At 62.4% G+C, this 17,144-nt stretch overlaps 1 protein-coding gene across 2 annotated transcripts in view; it reads right to left on the bottom strand.

The window, feature by feature from the left end:
• Positions 1-16,838, bottom strand: part of SLC9A3 (solute carrier family 9 member A3) — a 38,955-nt gene extending 22,117 nt beyond the window's left edge. For both annotated transcript variants that reach the window (XM_018065648.1, XM_018065649.1), the window contains exon 1: positions 16,489-16,838. In XM_018065648.1, coding sequence (XP_017921137.1) covers positions 16,489-16,705 — 217 coding nt within the window. In that variant the 5' untranslated portion in view covers positions 16,706-16,838. The remainder of the gene's footprint in view (positions 1-16,488) is intronic.

Here is a 17,144-nt window from a genome sequence, read left to right as displayed (position 1 = left end):
GGCTGCGGGTGGCACTCCCCTTCTCCCGTGACCACCAGACAGCAGTCTGCATGGTAATGAGCTAATTAAGCTGAAGAGTTGATTGATTTTAAATGGCAATTTGTGAGTGGCTCAGCCATTAAGCCCATAATGGGCGTTTTAGGAGCTAGTGGGCCAAGCTCCAAGCGCCCTGGGCAGGCATACCTGCTGTGGCCAACCCAGAGATGCTGTCCACCCGCCAGGAGGGCGGCCACTCCCTGTGGGGTCGTGTCCCCAAGGGCCAGACCCTCCCTTCAGCCTCGGCCTGAGTGTGGTTAGGACAGACACTCCTGCCACAGCTTCCGTGAGATTACTGGGATGACCGGCGGCAGAGCACCTGCTGGGCCCTCTCCTTCCAGCCTCTGAGGCCCCAGGTGGCTGGGTCTCCTGCGGAAGCTGGGAGGATGGTGGGGGAGTCGCGGGATCGCCACTTGCCCCTCCCCACCGCCTCCCAACACCCTGGTTTGCAGTGGGGGGACCTGAGTGGGGCCTGGTGGCCAAGGGCCCAATCAGCCTCCTAACCTTCGTCTCCTTTACTCTGAAGACAGAAGGGCCCACAAAGGACGTCAGAGCAGTGACCTTGGCTCCTCGAGCCGCAGCACTGCGCAGTCTCCACGTCCAGCAGCCCAGAGCCTGGGCCACGGACATGGAGGGCCCTTGTCCCAGGGGAGTGCCCTGGGAAGCGAGTGTGGGGGGCAGCCTTCCCCATCAGAGCTGAGTTTGCCAGGAAGCCCACTGGCTGGGAGGACAGAGACTGCCCGAGGTTTTTCCAGGACTCAAGCACCTTGTGTGTCAAGGGCCAACATGGGGCCCGAGTGTGCATCCACTGTGGGGCCAGGGCCAGGTAGAGACCCACAGGCCGCCTCATGGGCAGGAGCTACGGGGATGGCCAGAACCACGCAGAGCACTGGGGCCCGAGGGAGACAGGATGGCTCTCTGTGCAGGACAGACCGGGGGCCTCGTGGAGGCCAGTCCCCAGGAATTGTGTGAGGCTGGCCTGGGGCAGCCCGGCCTTCCACAGGGACCTCCCAGCCCACAGGTCACTGACGGTGGAGGCCTGGCGAGTTACAGCTAATTGAGCACAGCCACACGATGGTCACAGCACGGGACATGTGCCTCGACCTGTAATTACAACCCTCGGACTGATGTTAAAGGTCAGAGGCACCCGCGCCAGCCAGCCATTCTGGAGGGGCCCCGAGTAGGGCGGGCGCTGGGAAGCTACTGCCAACCATCTTCACGCCCCCTTGGAACGTGGCCTGGGACCTAGGGCCTGGGTTCAGGCTGTCCGAGGCCACCTCCCCCAGGATCTCACACAGATTCAGCTGAGTCCACGCAATGCAGAGGCACGGTAAATCCCTTGGTTTTACTTTAACGTGTACATCCAGACCTGCTTCAGAGTAGCATCCAGACCTGCTCCAGAGCAGCCAGACAGCGCAACGCTTCCAGAGAGAAGGGTGGGAGGCTTGGGGCTCTGCCTGCTCCAGGAGACAAGCGGGTCCACGTGGGACCTGGGATGTCACACACTCAGGCAAAAACACACAGACACACACACAGGATACAGAGACACACACAGGGACACACAGTCATGGTACACACAGACACACTCAGGGACACCCAGACATGTACACAGGGACACTCAGACACAAGGACACCCAGACATGTACACAGGGACACTCAGACACAAGGACACCCAGACATGTACACAGGGACACTCAGACACAAGGACACCCAGACATATACACAGGGACACCCCGCACACACATGCTGTGACCCAAACCCACACAGGCCCCAGTTCTGACACTCCAGTCCTCTCTACAGCCATGCTGTGGTCTCCCTGGGACCCCTTCCTAGACAGACACTGGCCCAAGGACCCTCATTCTGTCTTCAGAGGCATCCACCCTGATGCCGTCCCCTACAGGGCAGGCAGCAACCACAAGGCAGTGTGACTGGTAATGTCACATATAATTATCCACACTCAGAATCAGTTCAGCCGCTCAGTCGTGTCGGACTCTTTGCGACCCCATGGACTGCAGCACACCAGGCCTCCGTGTCCATCACCAACTCCTGGAGTTTGCTCAAACTCATGTCCATTGAGCCGGTGATGCCATCCAACCATCTCATCCTCTGTTGTCCCCTTCTCCTCCTGCCCTCAATCTTTCCCAGCATTAGGGTCTTTTCAAATGAGTCAGTTCTTCGCATCAGGTAGCCAAAGTATTGGAGTTTCAGCTTCAACACCAGTCCTTCCAATGAATATTCAGGACTTATCTCCTTTAGGATGGACTGGTTGGATCCCCTTGCAGTGTAAAGGACTCTCAGGAGTCTTCTCCAGCACCATATTAAAAGTAATAAACAAAGGTGTTTTCAAATGAACTCACGTGAGCAGCCTTGCCCCTGCCTACAGGTGGGTCTGCAGCCGCCAGCGCCTCTCCACACGCTACACCTTCTCCCCAAGAGCCTTCTCACCCGTCTTCCGTGTCAGTCTGCTCTTCGAGCTCCACATACAGAGGCGCACGTTTAAGCTCTGCTTTCACATGATTTCACGACGGGCTCCAACTTAGAGTCTGTGACAGTTACACCTCACGGCGCCAATGGAGTCGCTCCCATTGTCCCAGCAAAGGAACCGCTGTCAAGAGTTGTCCAGCCACCTGTCCCCTAGTTAATGACCATGAGGTCTGGAATGAACACCCACAACACTGAAGAGAGCCCAAAGACAGAAACCAGAGGGACCTACACTTTGAGGAAGAGACCAGCACGAATCAATCTCCATGTTTCCTTACGGCTGTTTTCCAAAGGGCAGGTCTTACCGGGGGTCATGCAGAGTAGCCGACACTCAAACAGAAGCCTATAGCCTGACTGGATTGAAAAATCAGAGCTCAGGGTGACCACAGTAACTGAAAAGGGAGGAGGCAGATCCCAGAAAGGAAAGAGCTTGACAGGCCAAACCCCAAGTTCTGTATGAACTCTTGAAATATCTGGCTGACCCTTGAATCACACACAAGAGGCAGGTCTTGAGATGCCTGCAGAAGCTAAAAATCCAGAGGTTTCAGCTATTGTCACCACAGGGAGACACACTTGGAGTTTCAGCCCAGTCTTGGCAAAACAACAGCAACCAACAGCAACCACAAAAATCAGTGCTCTCCAGAAGAACAGAATAGATTCTCTACAATGCCTCAGCCACAGTGTCCCGGAAACAATGCAAAATTACTAGACATGTGAAGGAACAGGAAAACAGGACCCAGAGACCAGTGGAGACCTCAAGGTGACCCAGATGTTGCTAAATCTTCGTAGCAGACAAGGATTTAAAAAGCTATTGCAACCATGCTCAAGGATGTAAAGGAAAATATGTTTGTAATGAATTAACAAGGAGTCAATCTCAGCAGTGGAATAGAATAGGATTTGACTTTTTTCTTTTCTTTTTTCCTAAAAGAACCAGATAGTAAATTGTTTAGATTTGTGGGCTATACATTCTGATTTTCAATTACTCAGTTTGCCACTGTAGCACAAAAACAGCCATGACGTACATGAACAGACGGACACCACTGTGCCCCAATAAGCCTTTATTTACAAAAACAGCTGGCCAGCCCATCGGTGTAATCAGCTGGCCCTTGAAATGGAATATATCTAAAAGAACCGAACTGGAACTCTAAAACTGAAGAGCCCAATATCCGATACAAAAAAAGTCAACGGACAAGCTTAGCAGCAAATAGAGACAACAATAGAAATTACCCAAAGTACAAAGAAGAAGATAGAAAGCGGACAGAGCCTCAGTGTGATGATAACAGAAGATACAGCGTATGCAAAGTTGGAGCCCTAGAGAGAGGAGAGGGAAAACGGGGTAGGAAAACCTGAAGAGATGCTGACCAAAAGTGTCCCTGATTTGATGAAAAATATAAACTTAAAGACTTCAGAAATACTTCAGATTTGATGATTTCTACTGATCTGGCTTCCAGTGAAGCTGGAGCAGGTGTGAGAAAAGCTAGGGGGCAGGGCAGGTAAGCTCGAGGGGCCGGGGCCTCAGACGAGGGGGGCTGAGGAGCTGCTCTGGCTGGGCCCCGAGCAGGGAGCCGTGGCAGAGGCCCAGGTGCAGGCGGGTCACGCAGACAGTCACAGGGCGTGCTTGCCGGAGTAGCTGGTGATCAGGTCACCGAGACCTTACTCCACAGAGGATTCACTGAACACGAGCTATGACAGGCAGACACCAGCAAAAACAGCCAAGGCAGGAAGAAGTGAGGTTTCCATCAGGGTCACACAGACCCCAGCACCACACAAACCCTCTCTCTGCACGAGATGTGAAAAGGGCCTAGAATGGCATGTACTCAGTGACTCTGCTATTACAGAATGAGGAAGCTGGAGGCTGGTGGCCCTGGAGGCCAAACAAACCAGAAAAGGTGTTTTTCAACGTTCTAAGATTCAAGAACAGAAAGTTAATTACGTCACAGGGAGCCGTCATGGGAGGAGACAAGCCAACCTCAGTAGGGCTGGTGGTCGGCTCGGAGACTGAGGGTGACAATCAGATTTGCCTTGAAGTCCACTGGAGCCAGGACACAGGACGCTTCACTTTGCTGGGGGCGGGGGTGGCGGTGCTGGGCTTGGAGAATCGGCAAACAGATTTCCTGTAGGGGAGCAGGATTACATCTCATCGCCCTTTACCATCTGAGCCGCCAGGGAAGCCCTCCATCGACCTTTATACTTTCATGTGAAAAATTTCAGCAAGGTGTTTTCTCCAAGGACATGTTTTCTGCAGATAAAGTGTGTGGTCAATGTTCCAAGGTGTCATAAACCGCGCCTGCCATTCACGTGGCGGCTCCATCACTGCAGCCACTGCTATCAGGGTGCTCCCAGCGTGGCCCCCAAAGCCAGGACTTTGTCACGGGCCACTGCCCGGAGCCAGAGCAGCAGGGAGCGTGGGGCTATCGATTTCTGATATGGACACTGTGCTGCAGGGGGCAAAGGGTTCCCAAGGCGGGGAGGCCATCAGAGGACCCCACATGGGTACCAGGTCGTGAGAGAAGCTGGAGTGAGAAGCTGGTTCTCATCCCTGGAGAACAGTACTGCCCACACCCTCACTGGGACCACTCTGCACCCCCAGCATGCAGCTGCCCCAGGACCCTTCCCTGGATGCTACCCCCCACCAACGCTTCCCCCCTGCTGGTCCCCAGGACCCCCCATGGCCCCCCACCCACCACTGCTGGCCCCCAGGGGCCCCATGGCCCCCCCTGCTGGGGCTGCTCAATGGAGCCCCACCTGTCTGAGGGATCAAGAGTCAGGGTTTCTGCACATTCGAGTGCTTTCTGTTCTGAGGTCACTAGCACGTTACTGTTTTATCCCTTGTAGACTAGGTTTCCTCATCGTATGAGGATAAGGCTAGACCTTTCTGAGCAGCCATAAAGATGAAAGTCAGATTCCTACAAGGAAGGTGGATTAAATGCTTCTTTCCCAAGCCAGGAAAAAATAAAAGGGTGATGGTGTCATTTATTTTCTTTATTCTTAGATTGTTGGCGGGGCCAGCAGGAAGGAAGGACCTGAAAATGCTGGCATCCCAGCTCTTGACCCACGCAGCCCACAAATTCCCACTGGGCCCCATGAGGTCTGGCTGCCCGCGGGCAAGGACAGCCCACTGGCCACTGCTGAGGGTGAAGATGGGAGGTCTGGGGCCCGAAAGCCAGTGGCCGGATGATGTGAGGAAACCTGCAGGAAAAGGAGCTGCAACCTCGACAAAAAGTGCGTTCAGCGATTACAAACCTTTTGTTAAATGTGAGAAAATACCGGAGCAGAAACTGAAGACTCAACGGAGGAGCTGGAAGATGAAATTAAGAGTCCTCTCAGAAGACAGAGGACGAAGACGAGGTACCAGCGCAGGGGAGGAAAGTCGAGGAGAAGGCGCACACATTCTCTCAGGGCAGCCGGCAGCGAGGCTGCCGCGGGCTCCGGGTGACCTTCCCGCAGGGGCCCGGCACTTCGAGGCAGACGCGTGCCCCTGAAGTGCACTATGGCTGGGGAGTGGGGGTCCCCAGCGTGAACCCTGTGGGTCACAGGCCGCCGGGGGTGGTCTCTGTCACCTCCACTGCACAGCCAGGCCCTGAGCAATGGGAGAGTCGCGTCTGGTGGACAATAGTCCACACAAAGGGGCTCCCCAAGGCCAAAGGCACGGAGTGCCAGGTGAGGTGCCAGTGGAGGGCAGAGGCTGAGGGCAGGTGCTGGCCCTGCAGAAGGGGCGAAGCAGCGAGCAGGGGGCTGGAGGCCAGCAGCCTGGGCGGGGGAGGGGGGGCATAAACAGGACATTCAGTGTCAGTTCGGAGGAAACTGCACCGCCGACCCCTGACGGCACCGGCTTCAGGAAAACGGACGGGCCCACAGGAGCCAGAACAGCGTGCGTGCCGCCCCCACGGCCACCTTCCAAGCGCGCGGGCTGAAGTCTGTGCGGCGCGGGCCTCCTCGGGATGGCGCGGGGCGGGGGCTCCGCTCGGCAGGACCGGGGCGAGCAGGTTTCCAGAGGAGATGGTCCCCTGAGGCCCAGACCAGCGTCCACGCCTGCCGCCCGGCCCTGGACTTCCCTGCCTGGACACGAGGCCGGAGGCTGTGGCCCCCGCCCCGCACACACCTCAGGGGCCGCGACGGAAGGGGGCCCGGAGCGCGGACCAGGGCGTGGCCGTGGGCCGAGGACCTTGCTCCCGGACGGTGCGTCTCGTTTAACTTTAACTGCCCGCGGTAAGGCCGGGGCCCGTGCGGATGTGGCTGAGAACAGCCGACCCTGGCCCCGCGGCTCCCGGGGGCACGCTGGGGCGGTGATGCGGGGATCCCACGCGCCCCGGGCAGCCCGCCCTGGGATGCGGGTACCGCGGCGGTGGGCACAGGGCCAGGCTCCTCCAGGCACAGAGCGCGCGGCCTGCCCACCCTGTGCCCGCCCTCTCCCGCGGCCCGCCTCCCTCCGTGCAGGGGGATGCGCGCTGGGCTCCGAGGCGTCACATTCGCCTACCGAGAGATTCCGCGCGTTGGCACCGAAAGGGTCCCGGGGGAAAACGGGGTCCCCATGGAAAGCCTCAGGGTGCCTCTCACAGCCAGTCCCCTGGGTGCCCTCTGGGGCGCTGCAGAGACCAGTGCAGGGGTCCCCATCCCCCGAACCGGCTGGACGCCGCGGTGGGGCGGGGCGGGGGAGATGTTGGGAAGAGGGTCCCAGAGCTCCCCGGTGGAGACCAGGACTTGAACTCGTCCCCCTGGTCTGTTGAGAGAGCTGGGGCTTGTCCCCTGGGTGGCTGCCATACGCGCCCACCCTGCACCTTCCCGTGTGCCCTGCGAGTGCCCGGGGGAAGGCAGAGGGGGTGCTGAGCCGGGAAGGCCTCTGGCCCCCATGTGCAGGCCGGACTCGGAGCTGAGAGCGCCCAACCTGCAAAGCGTTCTTGGTTCTGTCAAGTTAATGAGTAAAAGATTTCCACAAGGGGGCCTGCCCGGAAAAACCACCCTCCTTTTCCAGCTTATCCCCTGAAGGTCGGGTGTGGGGGAGCTGGGGGACTGCTGGATGTGGGGGTGTGTCCACAGTCCCCACCTCACAAGCTCACCCCTGAGGCCTGCTCACTAACTGTATTTTTAAATGGCAGTCAGCTGACCCCTCCCCCCAAATCCTAGCAACAGGGTACCAGAGACCCCAGCACGGAGATGGTCACTAGTAGTTGGGATTTGAGGTGCCCCTGCGTGGGGCTGACGTGGGTCACACAGAGGTCTGTCCTCACCCGGCTGGCTCCATGCAACACCCTCTCCAGCCGCAGACTCAGTGGGTGAAAGCCAGCACTCTGATGGGGCCGCTAAACCATCCCCACCCCCACCAGGGGGCAGGAGTGTCTGGCACCCCCCCTCACCCGCACTAGAGGGCCCTGGCCCCGTCCTGGCCGCCACCGTGAGGTCCTGCCTCCCACTACTGACCTCAGATTTAGTGTCTGGAGCCTTTGCGTCTGTTTTGGCATTTTCATTTTCATTCAGCCATTATTTGTTGAACTCTTACTAAGCTGGGCGCTGTGCAGGGGGCTACGAGTTCACGGAAGGTCCACCAGGCACCTTCTAAACACCTGTTAAGATGCCGGACCTGGCCGTGTCCCCGCCAAGGAGGCTGAAGTTGACAGTTGACTGCAGACGGGACTGGCTGCCCTGCAGCCCGAGGCGAGTGCGTCATGGCCTCAGACTGCCTTCAGCTTCTGGGAAGCTGGTGAGACCCCTGGTTCTCAGGCCAGCCCCAACACTCCACATCAGAGCTTCTGGGGTGAAGAGGGGACAGCAGCTTGCCTGCAGCAAGGTCTCTTGCCTGTCACAAGGCCTCTTACGTGCAGTGACAGCCCAAAGGAGCCAGGCGTGGGGGGCCCTGCGGAGCCTCAAGTCCTATGAGGCTGAAGGCAGCCTCCAGGAGCTCAGCCCAGCCGTGCCTGCTCAAGGCAGTGCCCACTGCCCACCCTGAAGCCCTGTGAGCCTGGAGCCCCACGAGCCTGGGCCTGGCCCCAGCCTCACCCCAGAAGCTCTGATGTGAGCTGTTGGGACTGGCCTAAGAACCAGGGGTCTCACCGGCTTCCCAGAAGCTGAAGACAGTCTGAGGCCGTGACACACCCGCCCGGGGCTGCAGGGTAGCCGGTCCCGTCTGAACCGTCAGGGGAGGAGAGGAGGACGGCTTTGCCACCTCGGGGTGTGGAAGGGGCGGCAGGCACACTTGAAGTTCCTGGGCTAACCCCGCTTGGCTCCCGAGTCCCTGCCAGTATGGCCAGGGTAGGACATGGCCTCCTGGAGCCTCCGTCCGAACTGGCTCTGCAAAGCAGCTGGAGGCGGATGGGCCCCCACCCCGCCCGCAGGCAGAACGACAGCAGGCCTGACTGTGCAGGGCTCTGCAGCGCCCCCGGCACAAGGCCTTGTGTCCCCCACTCTCTGGCTACAGGAAGCAGCCTTCATTCCGCCTCTGTGACCTTCCCTGAGTTCTAAGGGGCAGATTCGAGCAGTTGTTCATTAGGGAAGGGAGGGGATAGAGACCAGGGAGGGACAATCAAGAGCAGCCTTGGGGCAAGGTCCTGTTTTCCCATCAAGGGACACACACCGGTGTCTCTGAGCCATTCTGCAGATACAGAAACCCCTCCAGGTGGGAGCATTAATGATTAACTATATGCTGCCCGCAAGCATGCAGACCCCAGACCAGTCAGACCTGAAGGCTGACAATGTGAACTCCTACTTAGCTCACCACCCACCCGTCAGAAGAATGTCCATGAGCTGATCACGCCCTCTGAACAATTACTGTGAAACCTGTCACTGTCCTCCCCAGTGGGGACACATGGCTTTGGGAGCAGGAGCCCACGGTGGACCCCTTTGCCTGGCAAAGCGATAAAGCTCTCCTTTTCTACTTCACCGCAGACTCTGAGATTCGACTGGGCTCTGGTGCCGGGAAAAGCCAAGTCTTTGACATCAGCTCTGGGGTCCTGCCCTTGGAGGGGGTGTCCAATGACTACTCCGGCTGGAAAGGCCTCTGTGAGCCCAGGACAACTCTCAGGGGCCAAGCCTCCTTCTCCCACCTCCCCCCCCCACCCCCCGCCCCGACAACAGGCTCCTTGCAGCAGCCCTCCCTGAGGGCCGGCTTCTCCTGCTGGGGGTGGGGGCGGTGCTTCGTATCCAGGCCAACGCTCCTGACTGTGTTGGGGTATGTGCACGCGTGCTAAGTCGCTTCAGTCGTGTCCGACTCTTTGCAGCCCCATGGACTGTAGCCCGCCAGGCTCCCCTGTCCGTAGGATTCTCCAGGCAAGAATCCTGGAGTGGGCAGCTACTCCCTCCTCCAGGGGGTCTTCCCCACCCAGGGACTGAACCCACGTCTCCTGTGACTCCTGCGTGGCAAATGGACTCTTTTCCGCTGAGCCACCGGGGCCTGGGGGTGAAAGCAAGGCAAGCAGGCACCAGACCCCGAGCCGGTCTCACACACCTCTCACGGACACTGGCAGGGAGAGCTGGGACCCAGAGGCACATGAGGGGGCCTCAGGTCCCCAGGTCCACCGCCACACGAAAGCTTGATCTGAGTTGGTGCCACGGGTGAAACCCTCAACCCACGGGCACGGGCGCACGGCCCCGGGGTGGCCCTGTGCAGCCAGGCCCACGTCGAGCAGGGGCGGGGGCTGAGCAGCGCCACGCCTCCTCCGCGCAGGGCCGCGTTCTGGGAGAGCAGCTGTGGAAGCTGCGGGCCCATGTCCACTCCACTGCGATGTCCAGGTTCGCTAAGTCTGAGAAGGAGCCGAGCCCTGTGAGCTGGCGGCCCCTCACCCTTCTCCTTGTCCCAAAAGCTGCTGGAGACAGACGTTTCCAGCTTCCACGTCCTGCCTCTCTTTCCTGGCTGAGAGCTCACAGCCGGCTGGACTTTGGCAGGGTATCTCTGCAGGTGGCGAGCTCCCTGGAGCTTCCCAACTTACCCAGGAGGAAAGGGAGCCTGCCCTGCCCTCCTCCGCGAGTCCACACCTGGCCTCCAGTGCACGGGCCACGTCTGCGCCTGAAGCGCAGTCTGACTGGGGCCTGGCCCACCGGGCGCAAGGCTGCCCGAGGCCACGCCTCCAGCCTGTCCCCTTCCCCACTGACACCCGCCGGCTCCCTGGGCCCCGACGGCCTCCCCTCTCAGCAACGCCCTGCTCCCTCGTTGGCGCCTTCGCCCGGACCACCTTCCCCAGCCCCTCTCGCTTTGCCAGCCCCACCCTTTGTGGCCCTTCTTGACTGTCCCCCAGACGGGAAGCCTGCACCCTGGCCACCACCTGACCCCTCAGCCTGGACTCTGACCCCCCATGTCCAGCAAGCCCCAGGGCCTCTCCATTCTTTCTAGAACGAGCGTGTAAACACTTGGCTTGCAGGTGTGGACTTGAGACACAGCAGTTCCAAGGACAGACCCCATGGCCTTGAGGCACTGCCTGGGGCTTCAGCCCTGGCTCCACAGGCTGGTCAAGCTGGCAGAGGTGAGATGGCTCCTCACCCTGTCCCAGGGCACAAGGGGCCTGGAGGCCAGCACACGCCCCCCACAGCCACCTCAGGGCCTTCGTAAGACCTTGGAGCCACCTGGGTGCCACCTGGACCCTGGGGAAGCCCACCAGCCGCGGGCTCTCTCCTGCCCAGGCCCCTGCCAACCCACCCTCCCTGCTCTCGCTGGCACATGGTGCCCTGTGTCCCGTGGCTGACCTCGCCTGCCCCCAGGGACTGACACACCCTGAGGGAGGTCTGGTCTGTTTTACGGGAAGCCGTGGCACTACCAGGCATGTGGCAGCATTAATTTTGGCAAAACGAATGTTAAACAAGCGCTAGGAGCTGCAGCTGCTAAGAATCCAGCATGTCGGCCTCAGTAATAAACAAACGTTCAGGCCCAGAGGTCGTCGCTGTGCGTGCACCCCGGACCAGGTTTCTCACGGGGGCTCATGAGCTGACCGTGCAGGCACTGTGGCCCGCGCGTCTGACCCTGTGGGTCTGCCCTGTCCAGTCTTGTGTCAGAAGGCGGGGCTGGGTGTGAATGCACAGAATTTCAGCTCATGGGGGAGCTGCTGCGGGCCAGGCCTCAGGGGTGAGCTGCCCCCGCTGCAGAACCCCAGAACCCTGCCACGCCCACGCTCTGAGCAGGTCCGGCCGCGCAAGCCCATGGGGTGGTTGCCGGATGCACCCCTCACGGGAGGCTGTGTGATAATTCGGTTAAGAATTTGAGGAGCTTCGGGAGCCTTTTGCTGGGCCGGCACCTGGAGGGTTTGCCATGTCCATCCCTTCACTGTCCGGCACTGCCCGGCCAAGCACACGCGTCTGTGCAGACCTGCAGGAGCAGGGCCTGGGCGGGCCGGCCTCCAGGCCTGGGGCTCTGTGCCGCCTCTGCGGGGCTGCCCTGCCTCAGACAGAAGGCCTGGGTGCTGAGGGGTGACCTGAGGGCCCATCTGATGGGTTCTGCAGGCAGAGCTGCTGGGGAGAGCGGCCTTCGCAGGCCCCTGGGTTCCCCTGGTGCCCCTCTGACCCCCCGCCCTGAACAGACGGAGGAGACACACTTTCCAGCATGAGAGGGGATGGAGCGGGGACAGGAGGCCACGGGCAGGGCTGGCGGGGTGGGGGGGGGGCGGGTTTGGACGGAGTAGGCGCAGGTAAGCGGGTTTCTCTCAGGAGCGCACCCAGGCCACCCCCAAGGCTTCCTGGTGCGGGGGCAGGGCCCCACAGCCTGGGCCCCAGTGCGGGGAGGTCAGTCCCCGGGCCCGGCGGGGGTGGAGACGGAGGAGCCCCTCCCCTGAGGGATGGTGGGGTGGGCGGAGGAGGGCTGGGGGGAGCCGGCCCTGGCTCACGGGGACACTGCCTGCTCCATGCTCCCACTAAGGGCGCTTGGACGCTAGGCAGATGACTCGGGGTCCAGTCGGGCACGGGGCTGGGAGGGCCCAGCAGAGGGGTCAGCGAGCTCAGGCCCCTGTCTTAGAACCCCGTGTGGTTCTCTTGGACGCCCTTGTGGGAAGTTGCCAGACAGACGGCTCCCCAGGGCGTCCCGTCTGCCGAGCAGGCAGGACCGGGGTGTCAGCACCTCCCAACCTTTGCCCCTCGTCCCCAAGACACTCCAGAGAGACACCTTAGCTCCAAATGCCGATTGTTTTACAGCTACGGTAATTCTTCTGCAGGCGGTTCCTGAGAAGGGAGACTTTACACCTTCAGCACAGGAACGCCGCCCCTGCGGCGACTCCAGGGAGCGGCCCTGGTCCCAGGCCTTGGCCAAAGGGCCTTGATCCATCTGTCCTGCCAAGCTGGAGTCCACTGGGGCCCACGGACTCGTCTACGCCAGGGAGCGCCCACCAAGCCGTCCTGCGGCTCACCCGGCCTTTCCCGGTCACCCCCTCCTCCAGACCCTCTCACAGACCCCCTCAGGGGTGTGAGGGAAATTCAGTGGGAGCCACAGGAGGAGGGCGCTCCCACAGGAAAGAGGAACAGGGGCTGGACACGGCAGGGAGTTGCTGATAGGACCGGGGCCCTCAGCCGTGAGAGCGGAGTCCTCACTACTGCGCCCCCGGGGAATTCCCACAGGCGCCTGCTTTCGACTCCAGGAGGTCAGCGCTGTCTGCCTCTCTCCCCAGCCCAGGAGCATGCCTCAGGGCCCGCGCTGGTGCCCAGGGCCCACACCAGCACCCAGAGGCCCACATTGGTGCCCAGGGCCCACACCAGCACCTAGGGGCCACACCAGCACCCGGGGCCCACACCGGCACCCAGAGGCCCACACTGGTGCCCGGGGCCCACACCGGCACCCAGGGGCCACACCGACGCCCGGGGGCCACACCGACGCCCGGGGCCCACACCGGTGCCCAGGGCTGACACCGGCACCCAGAGGCCCACATTGGTGCCCGGGGCCCACACCAGCACCTAGGGGCCACACCAGCACCCGGGGGCTGCGCTTGAGAGAAGCCACTGACAGAGGCCCTGGGTGTCCCAGCACGGAGGTCTGTGCCCCCTCCCCCAGCAAGGGCTGGGCTGGACCGCAGTCCTGCTGAGCCGATGAGAAGCCGCAGAGACAATGCTTTGCAAGTGGCAGGCGCCAGGGCACGGGAAGCAGAGCCTGGGCGGATGAGGCTCTGTGACCCCAAGACGAGTCCAGCGCGCACACGGCCAGGATAGGGCCTTGCGTCTCCAGGGGCCAGGCTGCTGCGGCCTCTGAGTCCCAGGTCTGGGCTGGGCGGGGGTGAGTGTGAAGAGGGTCACACCTGAAGCCCGAGGCCCCCAGCTACTCAGGGTGCCCTGGGGACCCTTCTGATTAGGAAAGACGCCCCCTGTACCCCCCGCAGAGCCCCTCCCTCCAAGGCTGGTGAAAAGGGAGGAGGCGACTGAGCCCCTTGCAAACCCAGGGCCCGCGTGGGCAGGGCCAAGGCCGCTGAGGACCACCACGGCTGGGGCCTCCCCCTCTGCCAGCCCCCGACCCAAGCCGCCTCCTCTGAAGCCAGGAAGGCTCACAGGCACCCGTCTTCCCTGGAGTGTTTCTGCTGGGCCCGGGGTGGGGGGTGGCTTGGGGGCCGCCCTGAGAGAGGCAGGGGGGAGGGAGGTGGTGAATCTCCACCTGCCCTTGTGGCTCCTGGCTCAGGAGGAGAAATCACACCTCCCAGCAGCTCTGGCCAAAAGTCAGCGCTGCCCTCACCCCCCGCCGCCCCTCCCCCCCCCAGTCCTGGGAACACCACGTCCAGGGAGGAGGGCAGGGGAGGGGGGTCCTGCCCTCTGCCCCGCTCTAGGCCTCGGTTCCGGAAGCTGCCCAGATACCCCAGCCCAGGTGGACCCCCACCCAGTGTGGCCTCAGCTTCAGGATCCAGCTCTGCCGATGTGGGCCCACGGAGCGCTGGCCCCCAGGGGAAGCGAAGGAGGCAGAACGGGAAGAGGAAGAAGGAGTCCAGCCTGTTCCGAGGCCCCAGTGGGTCCTGGTCAGTGGCTGCAGACTCAAGACCCCAGGGGAGCATGTCACCCACCCAGGGCCCCGGGCTGGCTGAGAAGGAGGACTTGCCCCCAGCGGGGGCCCCGCGCACACGGGTACTCGGAGGTGGCTGGGTGCGGGTGGGGAGACCTGGGGGTGCCGCGAGGGGAGGGGACCAGCTGAGGGGCCAGGAGGGGACAGAGAGGGGTTGGGGGGGCTCCGGAAGCAGGGGTCACAGGACGCCCAAGCTGAGCCACCGGGCGGGCCCTGGGGACCCACGGGAGTCAGCGCAGCAGGTCCTGGGGACAGGGCGAGGCAGGGTGGGGCCCAGCTTGCCTCCTACGATGAGAAAGCGGGGAGGGGGGCCCCAGCACCTTCTCAGAGGAGCTGCCAAATGCAGGGCAGCACGGGGGCCCAGGGCGGAAGGCAGCCCCTCAGGTCTCCCCGGGGACCCACTCAGTTTCCTTGGCGTGTCTACCCAAGCCTCCCCCAACGTCTGCCTCACCCCTCCCCTCAAGTGGAACCAGCAGTTCCCTTCAGGTGGAGCTGTTGAAAGGGCAAGGGGTGGGGCAGGAAGACCCCCCTCAAGACTCAGGACGGAGCAGGCTGGAGCAGGCAGAACCTCCCCAGAGAAGGTCCCCTCGGGAGGAGTGCCTGGGAGACAGGGGGCAGGCTCTTCTGGAGAGTAACACCGGCCCTCCACGTGCATGCCCCACGTCTGAACCCGGGCTGGACTTGCACAGAAAGTTTTGTGCAATTTGCTCCCAGGGGAGCCTCAGGTCAGGGTGCTTCTAGAGCCCCGGGGAGGCTGGACCTGCCCAGCAAGTGACCAGTGTTGGCAGGTCCCCCGAGGCGGAGACATCCAGGGCAGACATAGCATGTGAGACCATATCCCCCTGCTCACATTTCACTTCTGACATTAGGAACTCCCACAAAGGGCCAGCGAGTCGGGGGCGCTCGAGGCCAGGCAGGCATGGCCAGGGAACCGAACAGACATCAGAGTGGCAAGGAAGAGACCAGAGAGCTTGAAGAAATAGAAAGGCGTGAGGGACTTAAAAAGGAGCTGGTTGGCAGGCGGGGCTGAAGCAGAAGCAATCTGTAACCAGCCGCCACCAGGAATCCCCCAAGCCAGGTCCAGAGTCCTCGGCCAGACTCTCCCCAGAGCCGGCCCCTCCCATCCTGCTGAGGAGGCCGTGCCCCCCCAGACCCCCCATTCGGAAACCACTGCTGACCTGTCCCAGGCTCGGCTGTTCTGTGAGTGTGTGGGGGTGTCCTCAGCCCCCCTCCCCTCCCCCATGGACAGTTTCCCCCTCTCCACTTGCTAAGACACACACACCATCACACGTCCGCCACCCCGGAAGACCCTCCCTGGTGTGGAGACTTTGGTCCTCAGCTGCTCCTGAGAAAGCTGACCTTCCTGTCACCTTGCCTGGAGTTTCCTGCAATTCCTACTTTGCCGGCTCAGTGGAGCAAGTCAAGAGAAGAGCAATCTTTCAGACCAGGACTTTGAGTAGAGAAACACTGTCAATGGAAAACTCGCGCCTATAAATAGGATTTCACTGAGCTTCATGTTGAGCGGCACCGTGTCTCTTTCTGCGCTGGGGACGGCGTGCTCCAGCGCTGGAAGGCAAGGACATTCCCTCCGTCCTCCACTAACGCCCCAGACAAGCCCAGCACACAGAAAAGCTGGCTGCCGGAGCCCCAGCGCGGAGCAGCCGTGGACGTCTGCGGGCGGAAGCAGCCGGGACTGCGGAGACCGGGGAGCCAGGGACGCGAAGAGGCTGCGCCCGCGCCGACAGGACCAGGTTACCGTCGGCCACGCGCACCGCGCTCCGGGTCCGGCCAGGCTCGCCGGTCTCTGACCTCTGCCTGCGCTGCCTGAGTCCCGGGTCTGGCCTCTGCGGTCCGCGACCTGACCTCCCGGAAGCTGGCTGAGACGTTCCCCTTCCACAGGGAAGACCGCGGAGCCGGCAGAGCCGGGAAGAAGGCGGCGCGGAAGGCCAGCTCTTCCCCGGCGGCGCAGGAGGGGGCTGCAGAGCCCGCAGCCCGCCGCCGCTCCCGCGCAGCCCCGGGCAGCTTACCGATCTTGGCCAGGCTGGCCACGAGGATCCACAGCGCGATGATGTACGGGTCCTGGACGTGGTGCCACTCGAAGGTGACCACCTGGAAGCCCTGGGCCTCCCCGTGCGCGCCGCCGGGCTCCTCCTCCACGCCCCGCGCCCGCGGCAGCTCGCCCAGCGCCAGCAGCAGCGCCAGCAGGACCCCGCACCTGGGGCCCGGAGCCCAGCGCCCCGACATCGCCGCGGTCGCTCAGCGCCTTGTCCGGATGCTCATGACGCGGGAGCTCTGGTGCGCTCGGCGGGGACGCTCGCGGGACGCGCGTGGTGCTGCGCGGAGCGGAGCGCGCTCCGGGCTCAGGCTGCTGTCCGGATCCCCGCCCGCCCGGGTGGCCTTTAATCCGGCGGCCCCCTCCCGCGCCGGGGCGGAGCCTTCCCGCCCGCCCAGCGCTCACGCGAGCGCAGACCCAGCCGCCGGCTCCCCGCCAGCCCGCCCGCCGCCGGCGCACACCCACCCGGCCGGCCCCGGGCTTCCCACCCGCGCGCCCCCGGCCCCTCAGCCGCCGCCCGGTCCTCGCCCCGCGGGCTCTTCCTCCCGCCCTCCTAGTTCCCGGGTGGAGGGCGCAGCCTCGCTGGCCGCCTCGCCTTGAGGGGGCGGGCAGCGCGGGAGGGGCTGGGGC

Source organism: Capra hircus, chromosome 20 (assembly GCF_001704415.2).
Source record: "Capra hircus breed San Clemente chromosome 20, ASM170441v1, whole genome shotgun sequence".
NCBI classification, from domain to species: Eukaryota; Metazoa; Chordata; class Mammalia; order Artiodactyla; family Bovidae; genus Capra; species Capra hircus.
The sequence above is the reverse complement of the archived record's forward strand: the minus strand, read 5'-3'. Positions and strand labels throughout refer to the sequence as shown.